Below are 22,881 nucleotides of genomic sequence, written 5' to 3'. Positions count from 1 at the left end.
AAAAATGACCTAACCTTACATAATGGCCAAACTCTCCCCTGACTCTGATGATGATGATGTTGATGACAGCTTACCGTCACCCTGCAAAACAAACAGGTCAAGAATCAAGACCCCCATTTTACCAGTGAGAAAACCTAGGCTTGGTGAGGTCAGGGGTCAGTGAGGGCTCAAGTCTGAAGACCTCCAGAGTGACCAGCTGAAATGTTAATAGTGTAGCATTAGGAGCTGGAGTGGCCTGGGTTTTATACATTGATTGTTCCAGAGATTGTTCAAAGATGGGTACATCTTTCCTGAAGTCTGCATTTAAGATGAGAATTCAGTGTACGCCCATCATCTTTGTGAAGCCCCCAAGCCAGCCCCATGTTACAGCCACTCATCCCAGCGTGGAGAGCCAGGAACAGGAAAGAGCTCTTGCCTGAGCAGGGAGGGTCTGCTTGGTAAACGAGCCCCCGGTGACAAGCATCGAGGCCACAGATGTGAGACTAAGCACTTTATTTGCAATTGTCTCATTGTATCTCCTCATGCCCCTGAGTTCCTTATGTTTATTACCCGTACCATTTTATAGTCAGGGAAAGTGAGGTGTAGCAAGTTTTTGGCTGCCTGGGGTCAGATAGCTGTAAGGGCTGGGCAGGAGGGACTTCCTGGGGCGGCAGGCCTCTGGGGCCCACACTTCCAGCCATACCCTCCACTGCCTCCTGTCAAGAAGGAGTTAGACCCATGGGCTCAAGATTGTTCTGAAATTTGACCTTCTGCACTTTTACAAGGGACCCCCCCCCACCAAAATTCACAATATTTGTCTTTTTATTTTCCTTTCTTTTCTCTTTGTGGGGGTAGGAAAGAGTTTGGGAAAGCAGCAGAGATTATGGAGCACGTGAAGAATCAAAGAGCACTTTTCCCAGAAAATAGCATGGAGACAAAATGGTTTTGCAGATAACTTTAGGAATTTCCTAATGCCTGCTCCAGATGTGTTCTGGTTCTGTGTTCATTGTTAAGATTGTGATCGGTGGTTTTCAGACTTTTGTTTACTGTCACCAAAAATAACAAGGCATTTTGTATTATGACCTAGAACACACACACACACACACACACACACACACACACACACACTCCCCATGCTCTCAGAATCACACACAGAAAGCAGTGATTACTCTATGTGATTTTCTCTGATATTCTGTTTTTCTTTCATTTAAAAAGATGTGGAGGTTTTTTTTTTTTTTTTTTGTGACTTACTGAATTGCTGTTGATGACAGGTTGTGTTTTCCTTTCCTAGACCCTCTTTTGGAGCAAATCCAGCGAGCTGGCCCATGACTACACGCGTGTCCAGGGAGACCTGTTCACCCTAGAGGACACACTGCTGGGCTACATGGCGGATGGCCTCAAGTGGTGTGGAGACCCACGCTCTTCAGGTGAGGATCAGGGCCTTTTGGGGTTGCCCAGGGACGTGTTGGGTAAAGGAGCCCCCGGGCTCTGCAAGGGGTCTTGGCAGGTACCTGCCTCGATGCCATTTCCAGCCTTAATGATGATCCAGGCTCATGTAAAAGACTGTTCTTTCTTTTCTTTTTCTTTCTTTCGTTCTTTCTTTCTTTCTTTCTTTCTTTCTTCGACAGAGAGAGATCACAAGTAGGCAGAGAGGCAGGCAGAGAGTGAGGGGGAAGCAGGCCTTTTAGGGGCCCCCAGGTACCCCGAAAAGACTGTTCTTTATATCAACTCAGTTTTCTGGAAAAACTGACTTCTGAGTTTGGGGTTGTCTGTGTTTCCTGATTCCCTTCTTTCTTTCTTTTTTTGAAAATATTTTATTTATTTATTTGACAGAGAGAGAGAGATCACAAGCAGGCAGAGAGGAAGGCAGAGAGAGAGGAGGAAGCAGGCTCCCTGCTGACCAGAGAGCCCGATTTGGGGCTCGATCCAGGACCCTGAGATCATGACCTGAGACAAGGGCAGAGGCTTTAACCCACTGAGCCACCCAGGTGCCCCCGATTCCTCCTTTCTGAGAGCAAGTGTAGCTGCTTCTAGATTGGCAGTGTTTTGCTTTCTATCAGGCCAGTATTCAGGACTAAAGAGTGCTAGAGCTGGATGTAGTCTGAGAGGGAGCCAGGCCAAAGCCCTTCCTCCCCAGAGCCACCACAGCCACAGCCACAGCCATGGCACCAGAAGGCTGGGCTCCTCTGTGTCTCAGGCCAGTGTAGGGCTTTGCTGTTATTTTTTAGAGGCCGCCATATCTTGCCCAGAAAGACCCAGAACACTGCACTGAGGGAAGATTATTTCTAATCAGAAAATCCTATTGAGCCTGTTTTCACTTCTTTTCTTTCTCTTTTTATTTATACTGAGTGTATTTTTACTTTATGTTGTTTTATTATTTCTTTAAGAATAAAAATTAAAAATGAAAAAAATTTTTAAAAAAAGATTTATTTATTTGCAATAGAGAGAGAGAGGGAGAGCATGAGGTGAGGAGGAACAGAGAGAGAGAGAGAGAGAGAGAACTCTCAGGCAGACTCCTTGCTAAGGGTTGGAGCCCATAATGGGTTTTGATCCCAGGACCCCGAGATATGACCTGAGCTGAAATCAACAGTCAGATGCTTACCCAACTGAGCCATCTTGGTGCCCCGCTTTTGACTATTTTAAAAAGTAAGCACTTAAAGACTTACTATAAAACTTCTTCATTGCAGGTTTACATTGTTTCTTATTACAACAATGATGCATGCTTATTTGCAAAGTACTTGCATATTATGGAAATGTATAAAAGTAAAAAATGAGGGCTTCTGGGTGGCTCAGTGTGTTAAGCCTCTGCCCTCAGCTCGGGTCATGATCTCAGGGTCTTGGGATCAAGTCCCACATCAGGCTCTCTGCTTAGTGGGGAGACTGCTTCCCCCCGCCACCCCTCCCCCTGCCCTGCCTGCCTCTCTGCCTACTTGTGATCTCTCTGTCAAATAAATAAACAAAATCTTAAAAAAAAAAAAAAAGTAAAAAAAATGAAGGTAACCCTGTACCTTCCCCACTCCTAGCTTTATATCATTTCTCAGAAGGGGATTGTTGTCAATAGTTCGGTACATAGCCTTCCCACACATGGCCCCTCACTCACATAAACATATATATTAAAATGTACACACACTCTTTTGCAACTTTGCTTTATTCATCTGTAGATAGAAATACAGCCATATTGGGGAGCCTGGGTGTCCCAGTTGGTGGAGCACTGGACTCTTGGTTTTGGCGCCGGTCATGATCTCAGAGTTGGGAGATTGAGGTCCTGGTCAGGCTCCGTGCTCAGTGCAGAGTCAGCTTGGATTTCTCTCTGCCTCTCCCTCTGCCCCTCCCTTCTCTGCTCTCTCTCTCTCTCAAATAAATAAATAAAAATCTTTCTAAAAAAGATTTTGTTTATGTATTTGACAGAGAGATACAGTGAGAGTAGGAACATGAGCAGGGGAACTGGCAAAGAGAGAGCAAGCCTCCCGCCAAGAAGGGAGCCTGATGCGGGGCTTGATCCCAGGACCCTCATGACCTGAGCTGAAGGCAGATGCCTCATGACAGAGCCACCCAGGCACCCCTGAATCAATAAAATCTTAAGAAAAAAAAGAGATACAGCCATATTTTTTTAAAAAGCCCTCATTTGTCTCCTTTATGGATGTTAGCATAACTTATCTAATGAATTTCTGGCTGATGGACATTTAGGTGGAGATAATGCTATTGCCAGTGTTGCAAGGATCACTGTGTACAACACGCACAGACACACGTACAGATACCATGGGCACATGCACATCTAGCTGCTTAGGGAAGTGCTTTGGAAAGATAAATTTCTACAAATGAAATTTCAGTGGGGAACAAATTGCAGTAGGAGCTGATACTGTCATTCAAAAGGTGGTAATCAGAGACTCATCAGAATATGGGAGGTCACTTGTTTGCTCATCCCTCCCGCCAGTACTGGTTCATACTTAGAAAAATGTCTTGGCCAATTTGATAAGGAAATAATACCTTGACTTGTTTTGCTTTGCTCTGATTGTGAGGCTGATCATATTTATGTCATTTAATGGTAGATATTTCTATTTCTTTTATAAACTGGCAGTTCGTGTATCTCAGCTGTTTTTATTGGGATGCCTGTTATTTTCTTACTTACAGATGTTCTTTATAAATTCAGAATATTAGCTAATACTTACTGCTCAGTTATAAAAATCCCAGCCATTGGGGCGCCTGGGTAGCTGTCGATTAAGCGACCAACCCTCAATTTTGGCTCAGGTCATGATCTCCGGGTTGAACCCTGGGAAGGAGCCTTTTGACTGAGCTGGGCACCGAGCTCCATGCTCAATGCAGAGTCTGCTTGTCCCTCTCCCTCTGCTCCTCCCCCCATTCATGATCTCTCTCAAACATATAAAATCTTAAAAAAAAAAAAAAAAAAAAAAAGAGAAGTGCCTGGGTGGCTCTGTCAGTTAAGCATCTGCTTTCGGCTCAGGTCATGATCCGAAGGTTTGTGGGATGGAGCCCTGCTTCAGGTTCCCTGCTCAGTGCAAAGCCTACTTCTCCCTCTCCCTCTGCTCCCTCCTCTACCCCCACTTGTATGCTCTCTCTCTCAAATAAATAAATAAAATCTTAAAAAAAAAAAAGTCACATGTTCTACCAACTGAGCCAGCCAGGAGGCCCTAAATTTTATAGTTTTTGCCATGTTTCTTGCTTTCCATTTTAAATTTCCCATTTTGCAGGTCAGCTTTTCTTAGTCATTCATTTATTTCTTTTAGGTTTTAAATTTGTTTGCTGTAAAACCTTCTCCCTTTGGCTTTACTTTTCAATTCTAGATCATGTTTCTGAAAACAGGGCTTCTGTCTGGTTCATTTCTTTCTCCTCAGGACCTAACACTCAATTAATGTTTGTGTAGTCAAGTGGGTGAAAAGAGCAAAAGTAGGTGCACATATACACACATGATAGACTATTATTCATTCTTTCTTCAAAAAGAAAATCCTGCCATTTGCAATAATAGATAAATCTGAGGGCATTGTGCAAAGTGAAATAAGGCAGACAGAGAAAGACAAGTAGTGCATGAAATCGCTTACATGTGGAATCTTAAAAGAAGAAAAACTCCTCAAACTCCTAGAAACAGAGAAAAGTGGTTGCCAGGGGCTGGGAGGTAGGGGAATGAGGGGGAGGTTGGTAAAAGGGCATAAACTTTCAGTTATAAGATGAATAAGGTCTGAGGTTCTAATGTACAGCATGATGATTATATTTGCTAACATTATTATATAATTGAAATTTGCTAAGAGAGCAGAACTTAAATGTTCTCTTATACACATAAAAAGATCAATACAGGAGATGATAAATGTGTTAAATTAACTCCATATGTGGGGGAATCTTTGCACAATCTCTCTCTCTCACATATATATATGTGTGTGTGTATATATCCTCACATTGTACACTTTAAATATCTTACAATTTTTTCAGTTATATCTCAAAAGATAATTTAAACCATTTTTGTGCACTAGACGGATATGCCTGGGAGAAGTACCGTAGAAATGATGTATTTGTGCTCTATATCTGCTGAATCTCACTGACTCCTGAGCCTGTCTTCTTGGGGGAGAGTGAGCATAGAAGGACTCAGAGGCTCTCTGAACCCAGGGTGTGGGGACTGAGGCAGGTCAGGGAGAAAGACTGTCAGCAAGAGAGAATTGGCAGGAAGTGGAGGAGTAGTTGGCAAGAGTGGCCCCTGAGGGTCCAATTTTATCCCTGGTTTTTCCTGGAAGAGGGGATCTTGGAAGAGGGCTTGTTTCTGCCAGATGAACTTTTGCTGTAATTTCCCAGAATGATGACTCAGAGCTGGTCACTGTGTTCCTGTCTGGAATTTGGAGGATAAGGTAAGGACTTGGAAGGGACACAGGGGCATTTAGTTAAATTGGGTCCAGATGAGTCCATTCTCCCTCCTCCATCTTGGCAGTAGTGGCCATTGGAATACGGCCCTGCTGTGATCGAATAGCCCGGCAAAAACAGAGCTTAATTACACTCTTACTTTTCTACTTTAATTATTTTCTAAAACCTATGTCTTTTAGAAATGAACTATCAATCTTGTCCAGACCGGAGGGAAGACTGCAGCAACAACTCTTTTTCTGTATTCTGGAATGCAGTGTCCAAAAGGGTAAGTACTAAAAGGAAATCTTAGAATTTTAGAGACCAGAGAACTTTAGAGATCATCCAGTCAGGGGTTGGTTTTAATCCTTTTTTACACCACAAATCCTTTAGGAAAAAAAGTTTAGGATTCTTTCTTGAGAATAACGTATCTAAGCACGTAACAGTAGATTTTCACATACAATTTTAGGGCTTTCATGGATGGTCCGTGGGCTCTAGTTGGTGAATCCCTGCTCCTACCCAGGTTTTGGCTTTGGTTGCCAGGAACCTCCAGCTTGGTTTAATCCTCTGATCTAGGCATTGGCCTAACTTAGATCCCTGATCAGTCTGAATGATCAACGTTTGGAGACCATGTGCCAGGCGAGGCCTCATGAGTATGTTGAGTCCCTACTAAACACTGTATACTCATACAGAGGCGCTATATAACTTGTTTTTGTTTGCTTGCTTGCGGTTTCTGAGAAAGGTTCCTGCTTATTTTCTTACTCTCTGATATGTCTTGGGAACAGTGCTGGTGTGAACAACTCTTAAAACAAGCCACATTTCATATGTGTCAAGCACGAGCTTGGAGCTAGGAGCACATTGAAAGTGATGTAAGGTGCCCTACCGTGGTGAGCTACCCTGGGGCTGCAGCTTTATTTTGGCTAAATGTTCATAGATGTACCAAGACAAGTTTGTTTTGATCCAATGAGATCCTTTCTTTTTCTGACGAGAGAGGCAGAGCTCTTTGGGGTTTGAATCCCCCTTGCACTTCCTTGCTTCCAAGTGATGTGACCTTGGGGCAAATTGACCCAGCGCTTACTTCCTGGGGGCTCTTGAGAATCATAGACGGCAGCTCAGCACTTGGCCCCAGAAGCACTCTACTGACTTAGGCCTTGTGATGGGTAGAAATCGGGCCCCTGTCCTCTGTTCGTCACACCCAGCCAAAAGACAGAAGCTGCGCTGGACTCTTACAATTTGGTTTCAGATGGTTCAGTGGTGTCTTATCACCTGCAGAATAAAGGCCAGATGCCTTGGCCAAGCATTCACGGCCCTCTGTGAACTCACTTTGCTACCCAACTTCTGCACCTACTAAGGTTTTCACCAAAACCACCGTTTTCTCAAACCCCTAGGCTTTTCTGTTTGCACCTGCCTCAGCCCTTCCTGGGTGAGATCCTACCTGTCCTGTAGGACCTAGCTTTCGTTGCCCTCTGCCATGCCTTTTCTATTTCTTTCCTAATCACCATCACTGACTATTTAGACTTCTTCTCTTTCCTTCCCTTCCTCCTTCCCTCTTTTCCCTCCATAGATTTTCTCTGGGTGCCCACTCTGTGCCATAAACCAGCTCCAGGCTTCAGGGCTGTGGTGCATAGAAGAGCCAGGCTCTCAAAGAACACTCAGTATTGGCAGCTAACCCCACAAGGATCTCATCTTCCCAGTACGACATAGTAGTGAACCTGAGCTGAACCTGAGCTGGTCCCAGGGGGCCTGGGGACCTCTTGAAGGGAACATGTAGATTGCTTTGCTTTGTTCATTTTGTTTTTCCCAGTGCCTAGCAAAGATTCTAGCTGAGTATTCATTGCACGAAGAAATAAAACTCCTTGCTCAGTGATTCCTTCCTTCCTTTGTTCTTTTGTTCCTTCCTTCCCTATTTGTGCCCGTGCAAACCTGTGTCCCCTTCTCTCCTCAGTTTCCCCTTTCTTCCTGTCCCTTTTCCCTTGCCCTTGAATTGTCCACCCTGCTCCCACTAAATGAAACGTGCAGTGTCTACGGCACATGACACCAAAAAAGTGCTTTTATCTTCCTCCTCCAGCAATGTTTTTCTTAATCTCTGGACTTTCAGCTTCTGAACCATCAATCTAGCAACCTTGTGAACAGTGATGTTGACCTCCGTTGTTCAAACACAGATTGGAGCAACCGCTTCCAGAATTCTTATTTGAAGCATAATCCTGTCAATGTCTTAGGTTGCAAATTACATACACCTGGCAATACTGAGAGAGCCCTGTACGGGCTCTTCCCTCTTTAACCTGCTGATGCTGAGTTGTTTCAGAAGGAGCTGCTGGGATGTGGCAATTAAGTTTGCATGCTGAGGAACGGTGGGCTTTTTTTTTTTTCTTTTAAGTTTGCAGAAGACGCCTGTGGTGTGGTCCATGTGGTGCTCAATGGGTCCATCAGTAACACCTTTGATGAAAGAAGGTACTGGTTTCTTTGCAACCTATTTGCAAGTGTTAGTGCAGCTTCCTGTTACATATTTCATCCCTAGAAGAATATGCTTTTTGTGGTTAGGTCAGAACTGAAGATTTGGGCTAAATAGGTGGAATGTTTTCTACGGAGAGATTTATCTAAGTCAGAGTATTTGTCTGGTGTCTCCTTTGTTTAAAAATACTTTAAATGTCCCATTGGCCCTTGCTCTGTGGCCAGCTCCTCCCCTTGGCTTTTCAAGGCCTGGTGTCATTTTCTGAGCTCTCCCAACTTCCTGCCTTTATTCATGCTGTTCCCTCTGCCCAGCCACCCTTCCCGCACCCACCTGTTTAATCCTCACCATCCGTGAAGATCTGGCCTGGCTCCTCTGTCCTCCATGAAGAGTGTACATCTCAGTCAAGATGTCAAACCACTACTGTGCTGGGCTCTTGGCCTTCACTATCTCATTCTAGGCATTACCCATCATTAATTGTAGTGGTTGAAAGCAGGGGCTCCCGTCATTTCATATTACCCGTATGACCATCGGCTGGGCACCTAACCTCAGGGGCCCCTGAAGTATGTACCAGGAGAGGTGGTGGTGGTGACTTGAAGACTAACTGAGCTCTGTGCCTCACAACAGAGAGAGGGCTCAGTGGGTATCAGCTGTTGCTCCTCATTTAACCCACAGCTCTGAATCTGACCACACCAACGCCCTTCTTCTCTGACCTCCTTCTATACTTAGTTTTTAGCACGTTGGATGCTTTCTCAGCCTTTGTTCTCTAGTCTTTCCCTGGAAAAGGCTGGATTGAGAAGAGAGGCAGATACTGGTGGGCTGCTCCAGGCTCTCTGGATGCCCCAAATGAATTTTCCTTCTCTCCTGTTTTAATATTTAATTCTGCAAAGAAGCATTTGCCCTTTTGTCTTCTTTTGACCCTAAGCTGGCAGGGTTTCAGGTGAAAGTGTTAACACTCCATAATTTTATAATCTGATACTCCGTGTCCAGCTATGTGCAACAGGAATGGTGGCTGTCAGAGACCAACGGGGAAGAGTTGAGGGCTGGCGTCCGGGCAGGGCCCCAGGGGCTCTCAGAGCAGCACCTCTCCAGCCTCATTGAGTGCGGGTCATCTGGGGGTGGTTCGGCTGCTGGTGGGCTGAGATTCTGCAGGTCCAACTATCTCTCAGGCAGTGCTCATTATGGCGGTGCAAGGCCCCCTCTTTGAATAGCAAGTATTTAAAGAATCACCATCAAGTTACCAAGTAAGAATCTTATTTTGAGAATCGTATTCAATGAGGGTCACAATGCATGAGATTGGCTGTTTCTAGTGCAATTCACCGGTCAATCCCAAAGGGCAGGTTCTAACCAGTGGTTCCCAGCCTGCTTGCTCTTGACAAGGCCTGGGGATGGCTGAACAATTCAGTTTGGGCTTAACAATATTCACTGCCTCTTCTATCGTAGCACTTTTGGACGTGTGGAAGTCTTTAATTTGCGTCCAGAGAAGGTTCATCAACTACAGGCCTGGGTGATGCATGACATTGGAAGTGTTCACAGGTATATGTTCCCACTTTGTGCATATGTATTCTCAGGGTAATTTTTGGAATTGGTCCCTGCAATCACAGGAATGCATCGAGAACAGAGTGACTGAGGAAATTACTGGGGCCTCCCTGGACATTCAGCCCATCCCCAAAACCTCTCAGTTTCATATCCACAATAAGTATCTATGCAGTTCACACCTTCAGCTCCCCTGCTGCCCTGTTAGCTCTTAAAAACAGCTTCTGCCCCATTTCATCCCAAGCTCTGGCCCAGAGCTTGCTACCTAGAAGAAACCAAGATCGGGAAGTGTTTGCAAGAAACTTATCACTTAACTCTTTTTTATTTCTTTCTTTCTTTCCCAGTGACTCATGCTCGAGTTCCTCCGTAAATAATCTGAAACGGATTCTAAAGGAAAGGAGTATTGCATTTTCTTGCCAGAATAATTACGGGTAATTGACTTCTTAAAAAAGCAATGGCTGTCTTGCCGACTGTGGGTATTTTCCTCTCCTTGGCCTCCTCTGAGCCAGGAGGGCTGTGGAAATCCCTCTTGGGCCTTGTTGGTGATCCGGGATGGTGACCTATGGTGTGCGTTCCTGCCCTCCGGGCCACCCTTCGAGCTATTTCCAGCCAGGGTCCTTCTGTTGACCACCTTTCCCCCATCTTCCTCTTCTTTCTTCTCCACCTGTCCCTGATCATTGATTTGCCTCTGAAGCGGACCAAGCCTTTGAGAATGTATTTTCTGGTTTCCCACATGAGACGCCTGACCCAGGGCTTGCAAACCATTGGCTTTCAGGGGAGTGGAAGCATGTTTTGTCCAATGCAAAGGATTTGTAAAATCCTTGTGACACAGTGGTGTTTTGCATGTGAGGTTTCTTTAGTTGGATCTCGGTGTAGATCCCTAACGCTTGATAAGTTGATACATGGATGTCTACCAAACTTTATCTTTTATAAATTAGGCAATGTAAGTAAGATCTAATTTCTTTTTTTGCAGTAGTACACGTTCATTGGGGAAAAGTTTAAATTTACAGATGGTATATATTTTTAAAGTCATCTGCAACTCTGTTATCCAAGCTGGGACCCTCACTCACTTTTAAGTAGTTGTAGCAGGGACTCCTTGCTAGAAGCATCTTTGGAGATTTACCTGTAAATGATGGCTTAGAAGAAGGATATGGACAGAAAAAATTTTCTCAAAGAACACGGAGCCTGGAATTCAAGAATCCTTTTCCTGTCTCTTTCTGTCACCACCTTCTCCCACCAACCCTATCGGAAAGGCAGAAGGACAGAGTCCAGGAACATTCACTGAGGGCTTTTGTCTCAAAATGACCTGAATTCCCCCTCAGTCAGCTGGCTTCTCTCTGGAAACTGCCAGAAATAACACAAGCTTTCTACCGCAGTTAGATGGGAAAACAAGCCGAACAAAGGAGCAAGAATAACTAGAAAGGAAGCATTGCAGACTGCAGACATCTGACCAGTCTGAGTTATTCAAAGATACCTCGTGTTGGGAAAAGAGAACACTAAACACCTAGGAGAAGACTGGGGAATGTACATGGGTCTTATCCTCAACCCCCCACCCCGCCCCGCTTTTTTTTCTCATTTTAATCATTCTCCTCTCTTTCATTAATGGCCGTCAGTCAGCCTCATTCATGCTGACCACAGGTTCCAGATGAGCTCACTTCTTCTCTACCTGGGAAGACTGTGAAAGCATATCTTCCATCTGGACTTGAACAGTGGTCCATGTTGAAGGAAGTGATTTGTAAGACAATAACACCTGTCATTCTGAGCCTCAGCTCATGTAACCTTAAATTTGGGGATCATACTTGAAATCACTAGGCCTTTTCCCCAACCATGAGGTTGTAATATATTCAACATGATTCTTTAAATTACCAGCTTTTCAGGGCCCCTTGTTGTATCTTTAAGAGTTCTATGGCTTTGTAGGAAAGCTGCTTGTCCCCACAGGAGCCTAAAGTGAATGTCAGGGATATCGATGTAGAATAAAGGTGAAATCACTCCATGCCAAACACACTTTCAATTTAGCAAACTTTTGTCCCGCTGTTTTGGTGTGATTGTTTAATAGGCAAACAGAAGTGTAAATACATTTATATAGGTTAGACTTTCTGCTGATTCTGAGGTTAATCCCTTAGAAATCCCTACCTGGAGACAAATGCTATTAACATTTGGCTGTATATCCTTCAAGTCCTTTTCCTTTTTCCCATATACATGCTCATACTCCCGATGAAATATATACAGAATCTCATCACATGTGTTCTAACCAGTGGAATGAACAGAGAGTAACAGTCCTCTTTTCCATGACCTTAAAAATGTAGCATTTTTTTTCTCATTAGTGCCCCCTTGTGACATATTTATTAAAAACCTAAAGGTGCACTTCCTCTGTTACTTTGAAATACACTCCCTCTCTCTCTGTGTATTATCCAACATACCCAAAGTGTGTCCATTTTATTGTAACATTGGATATTAATATTTACATATCTGTGGAGAGAGATCATCTTAACAGCATAATTGCTGTTAATAATTGCTTTCCCCTGGAAAGTGTTCATGTGGGGGATCCCAGGCTACCATATTGGTGTGGATGGAGTGAGTCCACATTTAGAACCATTGTGCCCAGCTGGTCATGATAGTTGGCTAGAAATGAGCCTGAGATAGCCCATTCCAGAAGCCCAGGGGTGCAGGTAGCTGCTTCTAAGGATTTCTCTCTTTCTTGACTCAACATAGCAAAACCAGATTCAGCTACAATTTAATGAACCACATTCCTTACTATCCATCCTTTTCTACAGACCAGCCACTCCCATTGGACCCTGTGGCTTTCTTATCTCATTTTTACTCAGCAGGGAGTCATTCACTGGCTAGATTCTTATCTAGGATTTGTTCTGTGCAAAGGACTTCTGGTCCTCCTGCTGATGGCCACCAGCCTTCCCCCAGAGAGTCTCCACCCTCTCTCAACCCTCTCTCAGGAAGCTTCTGAAGAGAAGAGAGCAAATCACCAGCAGAAAATACGGAGGTCCCTCCTCTCAGGTTGCTGCCTCTGCATGTCTTGATCACCAGCTGACATTCATAGCATGTATTTGTGACATGTTTGAGCCAGACATTTGTTTCATCTCCACACATTATCATCAAACATCCCTTCTCACTATTTATTTCAATGGCTTTTTTTTTTTTTTAAAGATTTTATTTATATATTTGAGAGAGAGCCCACGCTGGGTAAGGAGCAGAGGGAGAAGCAGACCTGAGTGGGGTGAGGGGCAGAGAGACAGAGAGGGAGAAGCAGACTCTCCACTGAGCAGGGAGCCCACTGATACTGGGACTCTGGGATCATGACCTGAGCTGAAGGCAGATGCTTAACCTACGGAGCAACCCAGGTGCCCATATTTCTGTGGCTGTACAAGTGAAATGAAACCAAACCAGCCATACTTTAAGTTGTTCATTCCCGGAGTTGACCTTCCTCTGTGTTGTCACTGCAGGAAAAGAAGCTGAGTGCCCCATGCATACTTTTGTTGCTAATGAAGGAGCTACTTGCTTTGGGCAGTTGAACCATAGATGTATTGTACTGCCAACTGATCCTCTCTCTCTTTTTTTCTTTCTTGTCGTAGGCCTATCAGGCTTCTCCAGTGTGTGAAAAGTCCTGAGCCTTCATCTTGCAGATTTTATGTATGAGCCAGTTAGCATGGTCGTTTCGGATCTCTGAGCCTTACATACCCATCGCACGTGTGACTCGGGAGACACGCTGTTGGGAAGCTGAGGACTTGGGGGGATCTTCTGTCATAATGCCAACACTAGAGTTGGAAGCCTTTCCCCCAAAGTTTTAAAATAACATGTTGTTGCCATAGTGTTTATTTTGATTTCCTAATAACAAAAAAATTATGGTATAAAATTAGAATGAAAATTTTATATTAAGTTATTTCATTTTAATTTTCATAGGTGCTTTTATGTGGTTTATATGTTAGTAGCATCCTTTCTATTGAAAATGACTATACCAAACCTCTCTTACTGGTGCAGATAATTAAGGGATGGTAAATGCTCATGAATGACCTTGTCTCAGGATCTATTTTTGTACCCTTTCTACAAATAAAGTATAAATGCTATAGTTATGGGTCATGCTGGATAAAGAATTCTGTAGGATATAAGCTACCTACCTGCTTTATCTCCCACTCTTCCAACAGCTCTGTGAGGTAGGTACTGTTATCTCCCATTTGTTAGATAAGAAATGGAGAGTTTATATAATTTGGAGAGGTTATATAATTTGCCTAAAGTCATACATTTAGTTCAAGGTAGAGGCTGGATTTCAATTCAGCTCTCTCTAACTCCAGTGTATATATGCTCTCTTTCTAGGCCTATAATACCAGCTGAAATGCTTTATGTTCCCTTCTAATAAATGCATGTTAGATTAAATTGAATATAATAGAATCCGAACTGGGTAGCTTTTCTGGATAGCTTCAAAAACAGATACACTTTTTTTCCTATTCATTCTCTTCCTCTTCTTCATGCTCAGTGTCTTACATATATCATAGGCCGTTAAAATACCTATCTGTTCCCGATACTGGCAATTTTTCTCCTTTTTTTCTTGATTAGTCTTGCTTGGGGATTTGTCACTTTTATTACTCTTTCAAAGAACTAACCTTTGTTTTCTCTTTCTATTTAATTGGTTTGCACTCTTCTCTTTATTTTTAGGGATATAAAAATTCCTTTTAATTTCCTTGAGTTTCCTTAATCAGCTTCTTAAGATCGAAGCTTAGATCATTGATTTTTGAGCACACTTTCTTTTTTTTAATATATCACTTAGTACTATCAATTTTCCTCTCAGTGCTGCTTTAGCTACAGATCTTAAGTTTGGTGTGTCTCTTTTTATTACCATTCAGTTAGAAATATTTTCTAATTGTTATTTAGAAATGTGTTGCCTAGAGCAACCCCCTCAGGTCCCCTCCCTCCTTGGGAGCTTCCTACTATCATTTTGTTATCACTCAATAAACCTTGCTTTGCTGCGGAAAGAAAGAAAGAGAAATGTGTTGCCTAATTTTCAAACATCTGGAGATTTTCTAGATTTTTTTTTCTAAATGTAGATTTGTTGAAGAATAAACTAATTTGAGGATCTTTCAGGGAACCCATTAGGTTTGTTGAAAACAGCATAAATTTGGGAGTCAGCTGTTTCTGGGTTCATATTTTGGCACTGCTCTGTAATCTTGAATGAAATAGTTAATCTCTTTGAACTTTGATTTCCTTGCCACTCAAATAAGGATCATCATTTACTCCCCCGAAGGTGTGGTGGGACTAAAAGATGACAACAATGAACAGTATAGCTTTGTGCCTTGTAGGTAAGCAAGCATTCCACCAAGGCAGCAAGGTTGGACCCTTTCTCCTGGCCCCTGGGTGGCAATCCAGTTTCCTTTTTTTTTTTTTTTTTTTCAAGATTTCATTTATTTATTTGACAGAGAGAGCCAGAGAGCACAAGTAGAGGGAATGGCAGAGGGAGAAGGAGAAGCAGGCAGGTTCTGCCCTGAGCAGGGAGCCTGATGCGGGGCTTGATCCCTGGACCCTGGAATCGTGACCTGAGCTGAAGGAATGTGCTTAACCATCTAAGCCACCCGGGCATCCCAACAATCCAGTTTCCTCCAGGAGCCATGGCAGCTGTAGCCAGTGTGGCCAGCCCACAGATTCTTCACTGGCCCCCATGTCCACCTAGGCACATCCTCACAGGCTTTTAGTTTGGGCTGGACAGGAAAATGGATGCTCAGTACTAGTTCTGATTCAAATTCGGGATTGCCCCAGGGTTCAGTGAAATCCACCTGCAGAATGTCTTCAGTGATAGGTCCTTGCTGACCCCCTGGATGACCTGGGTGCTTTCCTCTCAGGACACTTTCTGCCTTACGGTTGAGCTTGCTTGCTGATTTCTGGATTCTCTAATGTATCTTTCTTCTTGACCAGGATACCCCTTGAAGTGTCAGAAAAATTTGGTTCTTTACACCCCCTTCCACAGATGAAACAGATAGAGTTAGCAGTCAGTTTGCAAGAGGCTTTCCCTAAGAAGACTTATTTGAGTGTTTAAGTTAAAGCTGGTGGAGACTAAAAGGAGGCTGGTCCCAAGGTTTTCACACTGTGCACAGAGCAATCCCGTGAGCTCTGGGGGTATTGGGGCAGGGGCACTCTTTCCTTGTATGTCATCTCTGTATCTTCATTCCCGTGATGTCCAGCCCTGCCTGTCTCTCTGCAGCTTTGGGTATCTTTGCATGACCATGACCATGCAGCCATCTCTAGTCCTAAGGACTTTTCTGCCCTACATACACGAATACATCCTTCATATCCCTCTTCTTATAAGTGACATCCTCACTGAATTACTGACTGCTCACAGCGTCATATTTTGCTCACCAACCTGCTGCTCCCTGTCTCCCCACTCCATTCGTGCTTGCTCTAGAATATGCTCTTACCATCCCAACTTGTACCACCACCATCATACATAACTCGAAGGCTGTGACCCAGGACCCAAGATCCCCCTTCTCACTTCCGAAGGCTCACTGTTTTCCTTCTACAGTGTTTCTTGACCTTTCAATATTTGAGACACTCTTTCAAATACAGTTCTGAAATTTTAGCTTGAATACTTGAAAGAAGACACATACCTAAACACATGCATATATATAAAACTCTTGCTGGAAACAAGCTCAACCCGTGTCTGCACACTGCTTGATAACCAGCAGCAACAGTGTTTGATTTACTTCCTGGCATCTCATTTCTCCTTAAAACAATTCCCAAGACTGTCACTTGAGTTTCTCAGGTAGGATCCATACTACTCAGAAGGTTGATTTTTTTAAAGCCAAGGATAAATGTTACGCATGGCAAATGAAAATTGTATGACATTTATAGAATGTTAAAGTCAACCTAGAGTATGCTCTAACTTTGAAAGGCATTATGTGAATGCAGTGCTAACCCAGGCATTTTCCCACAGGTTTTTTTTTTCTAAAATAATAAAGCAGTTATTTTATTTATCCTAGTAAGAGTTGTCATTTTTAACATACATCTTTTGAAACAACTTATCAGGAACTCAGTAGCTGGGTGTGCTGCCCCGAGAGGCAGCGGTTGGCTGGCTTTCAGCTCACATGCACAAAACATAGAAGACTTTTTTTTTTTTTTTTTTTTTTTTTTTTAAAACATAGAAGACTTTGAACTGGTATCTGACAAGGCATTTATCCTCGAACTTGATTCGCATAGATGCACAGTGCCATTCATCCTCTGATCGAAGGGCAGACAGCCCAAGGTAGTGGAAATGATGGAATTAACACACAGTGACCCACTGGGCATATTCATGGCTTCTGTGAATCTCAGGTTCAAAATATACCTAAAATAGACATAAATTACACAAACAATAAAAGAATAATAAAAGACTTTGTGGAATCATTTTTTAAAAAAGTTACCTCTGCAAATACCAGATGATTGCATGTATATATGAAATCTAAAATAAAGTCAGACTCACAATAATGGAGAACAGAGTGGTGGTTTCCCGGGGCTGGAGGTAGGAGAAAAAGGGAGACAAACTTGGTCAGGGGTCTCAACTTTTAGTTATAGAAGAAATATGTTTCGGAGACCTAATGTACAGCATGGTGACTACAGTTAATAATGCTGTATTGTGTACTTGAAATTTGCTAAGAGAGTAGATCTCGAGTGTTCATATCACACACACATCCACACGACTATGTGAGGTGATATGTTAATTAGCTTAATTGTAATTGTTTCACAGTGCATATGTATATCAAAATATCAGATGTATACCTTAAATGCATATAATTTTTTTAAAGATAGTATTTATTCATTTAGGGGGAAGAGAGCACAAGGAGGGAGGAGGGGCAGAAGGAGAGGGAGAAGCAGCCTCCCGCTGAGCAGGGAACCTGATATGGGGCTTGATCCTAGGACCCTGAGATCATGACCTGAGCCAAAGGCAATTGCTTAACTGACTGAGCCACGCAGGTGCCCCTATATACAATTTTTTTTTTTTTTTTTTTTTGCTAATCATACCTCAATAAAGCTGGACAAAACCTCACAGTCACTTCTGGGTTTGAAGAGAGAATCAAGTAAGTGATGCACCGCCAAAGGCATTAAGTGCTCTCATGCACCCCATCCCACGACCAGAGGAGCTGGGCAGCTGGAAACAGGATGTATCATCATCCTGAGTGTGTCTTTTTTTTTTTTTAAGGACTTTTTTAATTTATTTGACATACAGAGATCACAAGTAGACAGAGAGGCAGGCAGAGAGAGAGGAGGAAGCAAGCTCCCTGCTGAGCAGAGAGCCGGATGTGGGGCTCGATCCCAGGACCCTGGGATCATGACCTGAGCTAAAGGCAGAGGCTTTAACCCACTGAGGCACCCAGGCACCCCGTTTTTTTTTTTGTTTGTTTTTTTAAGATTTTATTTACTGAGTGTGTCCTGTAGGAGAGGGAGGTGGGAATAGATGCCCAGAATGGTCTGAACTTACATTCTGTTGAAAAGCCAAGTCTTCATTCACGCATCTTTATCCTTGGAGATCTTGAGGAAGGAATAGTGGTTTGTTTTCCAGCAAGAGTCTCTGCTTTGAGAAACACCTTTGTTCTTTATGAAGAAAACTTACCTTGAGACCTGCCAGGAGTTTAATGTGATAACATAGTGCACTGTGTGATTCTTAATGAGGTACACAGATATGAAACACCATTTAAAGGCTTGATGCACAATGCAGACCTGCAGAGAAGAGAAAACTAACGTGTGTTGTATCAGGCACTTCTTTAGCCAGTGATCTCAGCCACAAAAACAGATGCAACTCTGGCTGGAAATAAATTTCTAGACAATGTCAGCAGCTTATAGGTTCTTCATGAGGGCAAGAAAACTGGAAGCTGCTTAGCCAAGAACAACACCCAGAATTACTCCACAGACTGGTCAGATAGAGGAGGAGTTCTTGCCCTGAGGACACTTCACTGTCCCTTTGTCAGTGCCAGTTCTGCTTTTGGGAATAGCAGTATAGTAGGCTCTCCACCCTTCTCTGTGAGGGATATGTTCCAAGACCCCCAGTGGATGCCTGAGATTGTGGATAATACTGAGCCCTATGTCCATTATGTTTTTCCTACATGTACCTATGGTACAGTTTATAAATTCAGGGCAGTAAGAGATTAACAACAATAACTATGAATAAAATAGAATAATTATAAATATACTGTAATGAAAGTTATGTGAATATGGTCTCTCTTTCAAAATGCCTTATTATATTGTACTCGCACCTGTCGCGATGATGTGAGATGACAAGATGCCTGTGTAATGAGATGAAGTGAGGTCTATTATTGACCTTCTGATAATAGGTCAGGAAGAGGATCACTTGCTTCAGGACTGTGGTCAACTAGAGTGACTGAAACCATGGATAAGGGGGTTCTGCTGTAACCAGAGGGTGTGATGGATAGCATATGGTGGATGACATGGTGGATGACATGGTGGGTGGCTCATGGTGGATGGCTTATGGTGGGTGGCATGTCAAGTGCAGCACCTGCCTCCTTGGCTCACTAGACTCAGGTTCATGGCTGTGCAGATCCCTCTGTGGTATGGTCTGATCCATGTAAAATGCTTAGAACAGAGCTCAGTTTCTCTACCTATAAAGTGAGGGAATAATAGTGCCTATCTCTTTGGGTTGTTTTGAGCATTGAACAAGATGATAGGTGTACAACTCTCAGAATAGTGCTTAACATATAGTAAGAGCTCTCTATTAAGGTTATTTTTTTTTAAAGATTTTATTTATTTATTTGACAGAGATCACAAGTAGGCAGAGAGAGAGGGGGAAGCAGGCTCCCTGCTGAGCAGAGAGCCCGACTCAGGGCTCGATCCCAGGACCCTGGGATTATGACCTGAGCTAAAGGCAGAGGCTTTAACCCACTGAGCCACCCAGGCGCCCGTAGTTTTTTTTTTTTTTTTTTTTAATTAAAGAAAAGACTGGAACTGCTTTTATTCTGGAGGAAATTCCTTGACAAGCCTACTTGGTTTAGAAGCTGAGATGCCAGAGAAAATGGAGAAGAGGGTAGGGATGGCCCTCTTTCCAACCAGCAGGGTTCTCCCATCCCAAGCTGGATGTTGACTAACAATATCAACAGGAACCCCCCAACCTCCATACAACCCCAAGTCTAAGAATTTGACATTTGTAACTTTCATTTTTCAAGCTGACCAGGAGTTCACCAGGCTCCTCTGGTGTTGCCAACCCAACCTTTGCTTTCTGGTGATAATAAAGGTGTGCAGCTCTTTTTGGTAAGTGAAACCAGAAGGAAAAAGGTGCTGGAAGTAGATGCTGTCTCCTGTGTAATGAGCAAACAGAAAGAACACTGGAAAGGGTAAGACTGAGAAGAAATGGGATAGCCAACCCAAGACTTCACTTGGAATGAAATAAATCTCCCTTTGTGGATGACACAATAATCCGTCCAGCTTCCTCAGAGTTGCCTTCCAGGAATTTCCCTGAATGGGTAGAATAAGATCCACATTGGCTGTTGGAGGGAGAAAAGCCCCTTTGGGAGCAATTAAGTCTCAGATTACTCTGTGTTGCCCAGTGTCCTGACTTTGTCTGGCTCATGGCCATGGAAGTTGGAAACTTCTTCAGGCACTGCTTGGTTGGACTGGTGAGGGGGGAAGAAGGAAGCTCCGTGTGGTGGTGTGTTAGGTGTCCCTTCTGTTGTCAGCTTTCTGGAACAAGGGGATGAGTCATTGAGTCTGTGCTGTCAGAATAGTAATTGTAAAGATGGGTCATTTTTTCAGTGTCACCCATGACCATTATTATGTCAAATGCTTCCACAATGAAAGTAACAAAGTAGACGTTTCTGTAATAACTTACTACAGAATCATGAAAGAATTATGGAACATTATTGCTGCGAGCAGTGAGTCTGCGCCTCTGCTTAATAAGTGAGGAAACAGTCCTTCTCCTGGGAGTCATGGCGGGTGGGTGTTGAGTTGTAGGCAGTAGCCTAGGAGTCAAGGTGGTCCTCCCTTGATGTCTCCCTTTCTTCTCACAAAGCCGAAGAACCCACAAAAGGGAATGGTGGAGATTGCTGACTGTCGTCTAGTGTCCATTATTTCCTCCTCTTTTTAAATAGTATTCTCCCACCCCCATTATTAACTGGGAACATGGTTTCTCGACCACAAAATACATTGCCAGCTGGGTCTGGGTCTGACCACTGGGATATAAATAGACATGATTAATATAATTGCCTGATCATCTTAGAGACAAAGCCACTTGCCCCAGATTTTCCATTTTACCTTCTTCCCTTTGCTGAAAGACACTGAAACTCCAGGAGCAGCCTTAGACCTAGAGATGGAAGTCACAGGCAAAGGACAACAAATCCCTTTCCCCATCCCCAACCATGTTCACCATGAATCTCATGCCAGGTTGCAAAACTTGGTCTGCTTTATCCTCAACCCTGGCATGTCATAGAAGTTCAGAAAGTGTTGGCTCCCCTCTCCCTGTATTTGCACCTGTTTGATTCTTGCTTCTGTGTCTCAGTTTCCTCTTTCAGACTTGGCTTTGCTGGCTGCTTCAGTTTCACTATTAAATAATCGATTTACTGTTTATTCACTCAGTCACCACTATTTTTAAAGTAACTATATTAGAAGAGTCTGTCTGCAGTGGGAGGCTGTGCATGTTTGGAGGTAAATATGTTTGGATAACAGATGTTTGTTATCATGCTTATTGTCCATCTAAGTACACTTTGCTCATCTGAGAACTCAGGAGAAAGACCATCAGCTCTGATATTCCTGGCACTCTGCTGTTCTGATCCCTGGTAGTCAGGAGCAATCTTGTGACTGAGAACCCAGATATATTCTTCAAGGTGTCCTCCAAAGGCTTCACCCATGTGTTTGAAATTATCAGAAGAGATCAATAAAATTGTGTTATTTCTATAAACTGGGATGTATTGGGGTAGAGAGGTCTCTGGTCATTGTGGTTTAAAATAGAATCTAATCTTTGAATTGAATAGAAATGTCAATATGTAGTTTAAAAATAGTTTATAGGAATATATTTTATTTGAATGAATTATGTACGGAAGAAAAAAAAGTTGGTAGAAGTAGATGGAACTCTTCATAAATGACAAAGTGTTTGAAAATGTAGATATCAACATGGGGTTTTCCTCTTGAGTTAATTTAACCCAAGTGAGACATTAAATTCATGCAATGTTACCCAACCGGACATGCACACCTTTATTTTCAATCAGAAACTTAAAAATGAATAAGACACTGGGCGCCAGGTAAAGAGTGTTATCCGTGTCTGTTCTACTTGGCAGAGTCAGGATGAGGCTGAAGTAAAAAGTCACTGAGGGCACAAAATTTAGGGAGGTGTCACTCTCTGGACCTTGCAATTCCCTGGGTATCACATTTGCCCCACCTAGTCCTGTCCCCTGCCTTTCAATGTGTAGCTTATCAATGGACAGTGTAAAAAAAAAAAAAAAGTTTTGTTATTGTTGTTGTTGATTTAAGAGGTGGTCTTTAAGGATTCTGCCCTGAAAATTTCAAAATGTATAAAGGTTTTTGGAATATACTGATTAATATTTAAAGGAACCATAGAGAAGATTCACTGGAAATAGTCTCCACAAATGAGAAAATTCAGTTAATATCACTGAAATCCTCCTAACATAATTCCAGGAAACATGATTCAGTTTGTGATAATACTGCTTAGACACTGTCAGATAAGAAAACTGACTACTTCTTACTCTTTGAAGTGGTGTAATAATTAACCATGTTCAATTACGCCTGTTCTTTTCATGAATTCATGACTATAAAAATTAATAGAACATTTCATAAAGCAATATATCTTCTCTTTAAATGTTTTTTAAAGAAGTGTTTTGTTTTGTTGTTAAAGGCTTTTTGTTCATAAGTCAAACAACAATCCCTCCAAAGGGAACGGATAGCCTATCAGCTCAGACCAAAGAGTGAGTTCAGGATGGTGGCCACTGGTATTTCTAATGATAAAATTGTTAGAAGGTATATGCAGAAAGCTCTACTATGTAGATGGCCACAGAACACGACCATCTGACAGTTTTACTGGTGAGGGCAATGGGACTCCAGATGTTACCAATCTCTACCACCCGACCTGAGCTCTCCATTTAGGC

At 42.9% G+C, this 22,881-nt stretch overlaps 1 protein-coding gene across 1 annotated transcript in view; it reads left to right on the top strand.

The window, feature by feature from the left end:
* LOC111149296 (CD38 molecule) overlaps positions 1-14,423 on the top strand; it is a 44,525-nt gene extending 30,102 nt beyond the window's left edge. The window contains exons 3-8 of the mRNA XM_022506285.1: positions 1,271-1,406; positions 6,024-6,109; positions 8,198-8,271; positions 9,713-9,805; positions 10,150-10,236; positions 13,393-14,423. Coding sequence (XP_022361993.1) covers positions 1,271-1,406; positions 6,024-6,109; positions 8,198-8,271; positions 9,713-9,805; positions 10,150-10,236; positions 13,393-13,456 — 540 coding nt within the window. The 3' untranslated portion in view covers positions 13,457-14,423. The remainder of the gene's footprint in view (positions 1-1,270; positions 1,407-6,023; positions 6,110-8,197; positions 8,272-9,712; positions 9,806-10,149; positions 10,237-13,392) is intronic.
* The last annotated feature ends 8,458 nt before the right edge of the window (positions 14,424-22,881 follow it).

This window comes from Enhydra lutris, unplaced genomic scaffold, assembly GCF_002288905.1.
Source record: "Enhydra lutris kenyoni isolate GAN:26980312 unplaced genomic scaffold, ASM228890v2 scaffoldscaffold21, whole genome shotgun sequence".
Taxonomy (NCBI): Eukaryota; Metazoa; Chordata; class Mammalia; order Carnivora; family Mustelidae; genus Enhydra; species Enhydra lutris.
Note: the sequence above shows the minus strand (reverse complement) of the source record. Positions and strands in the feature narration are given on the sequence as shown.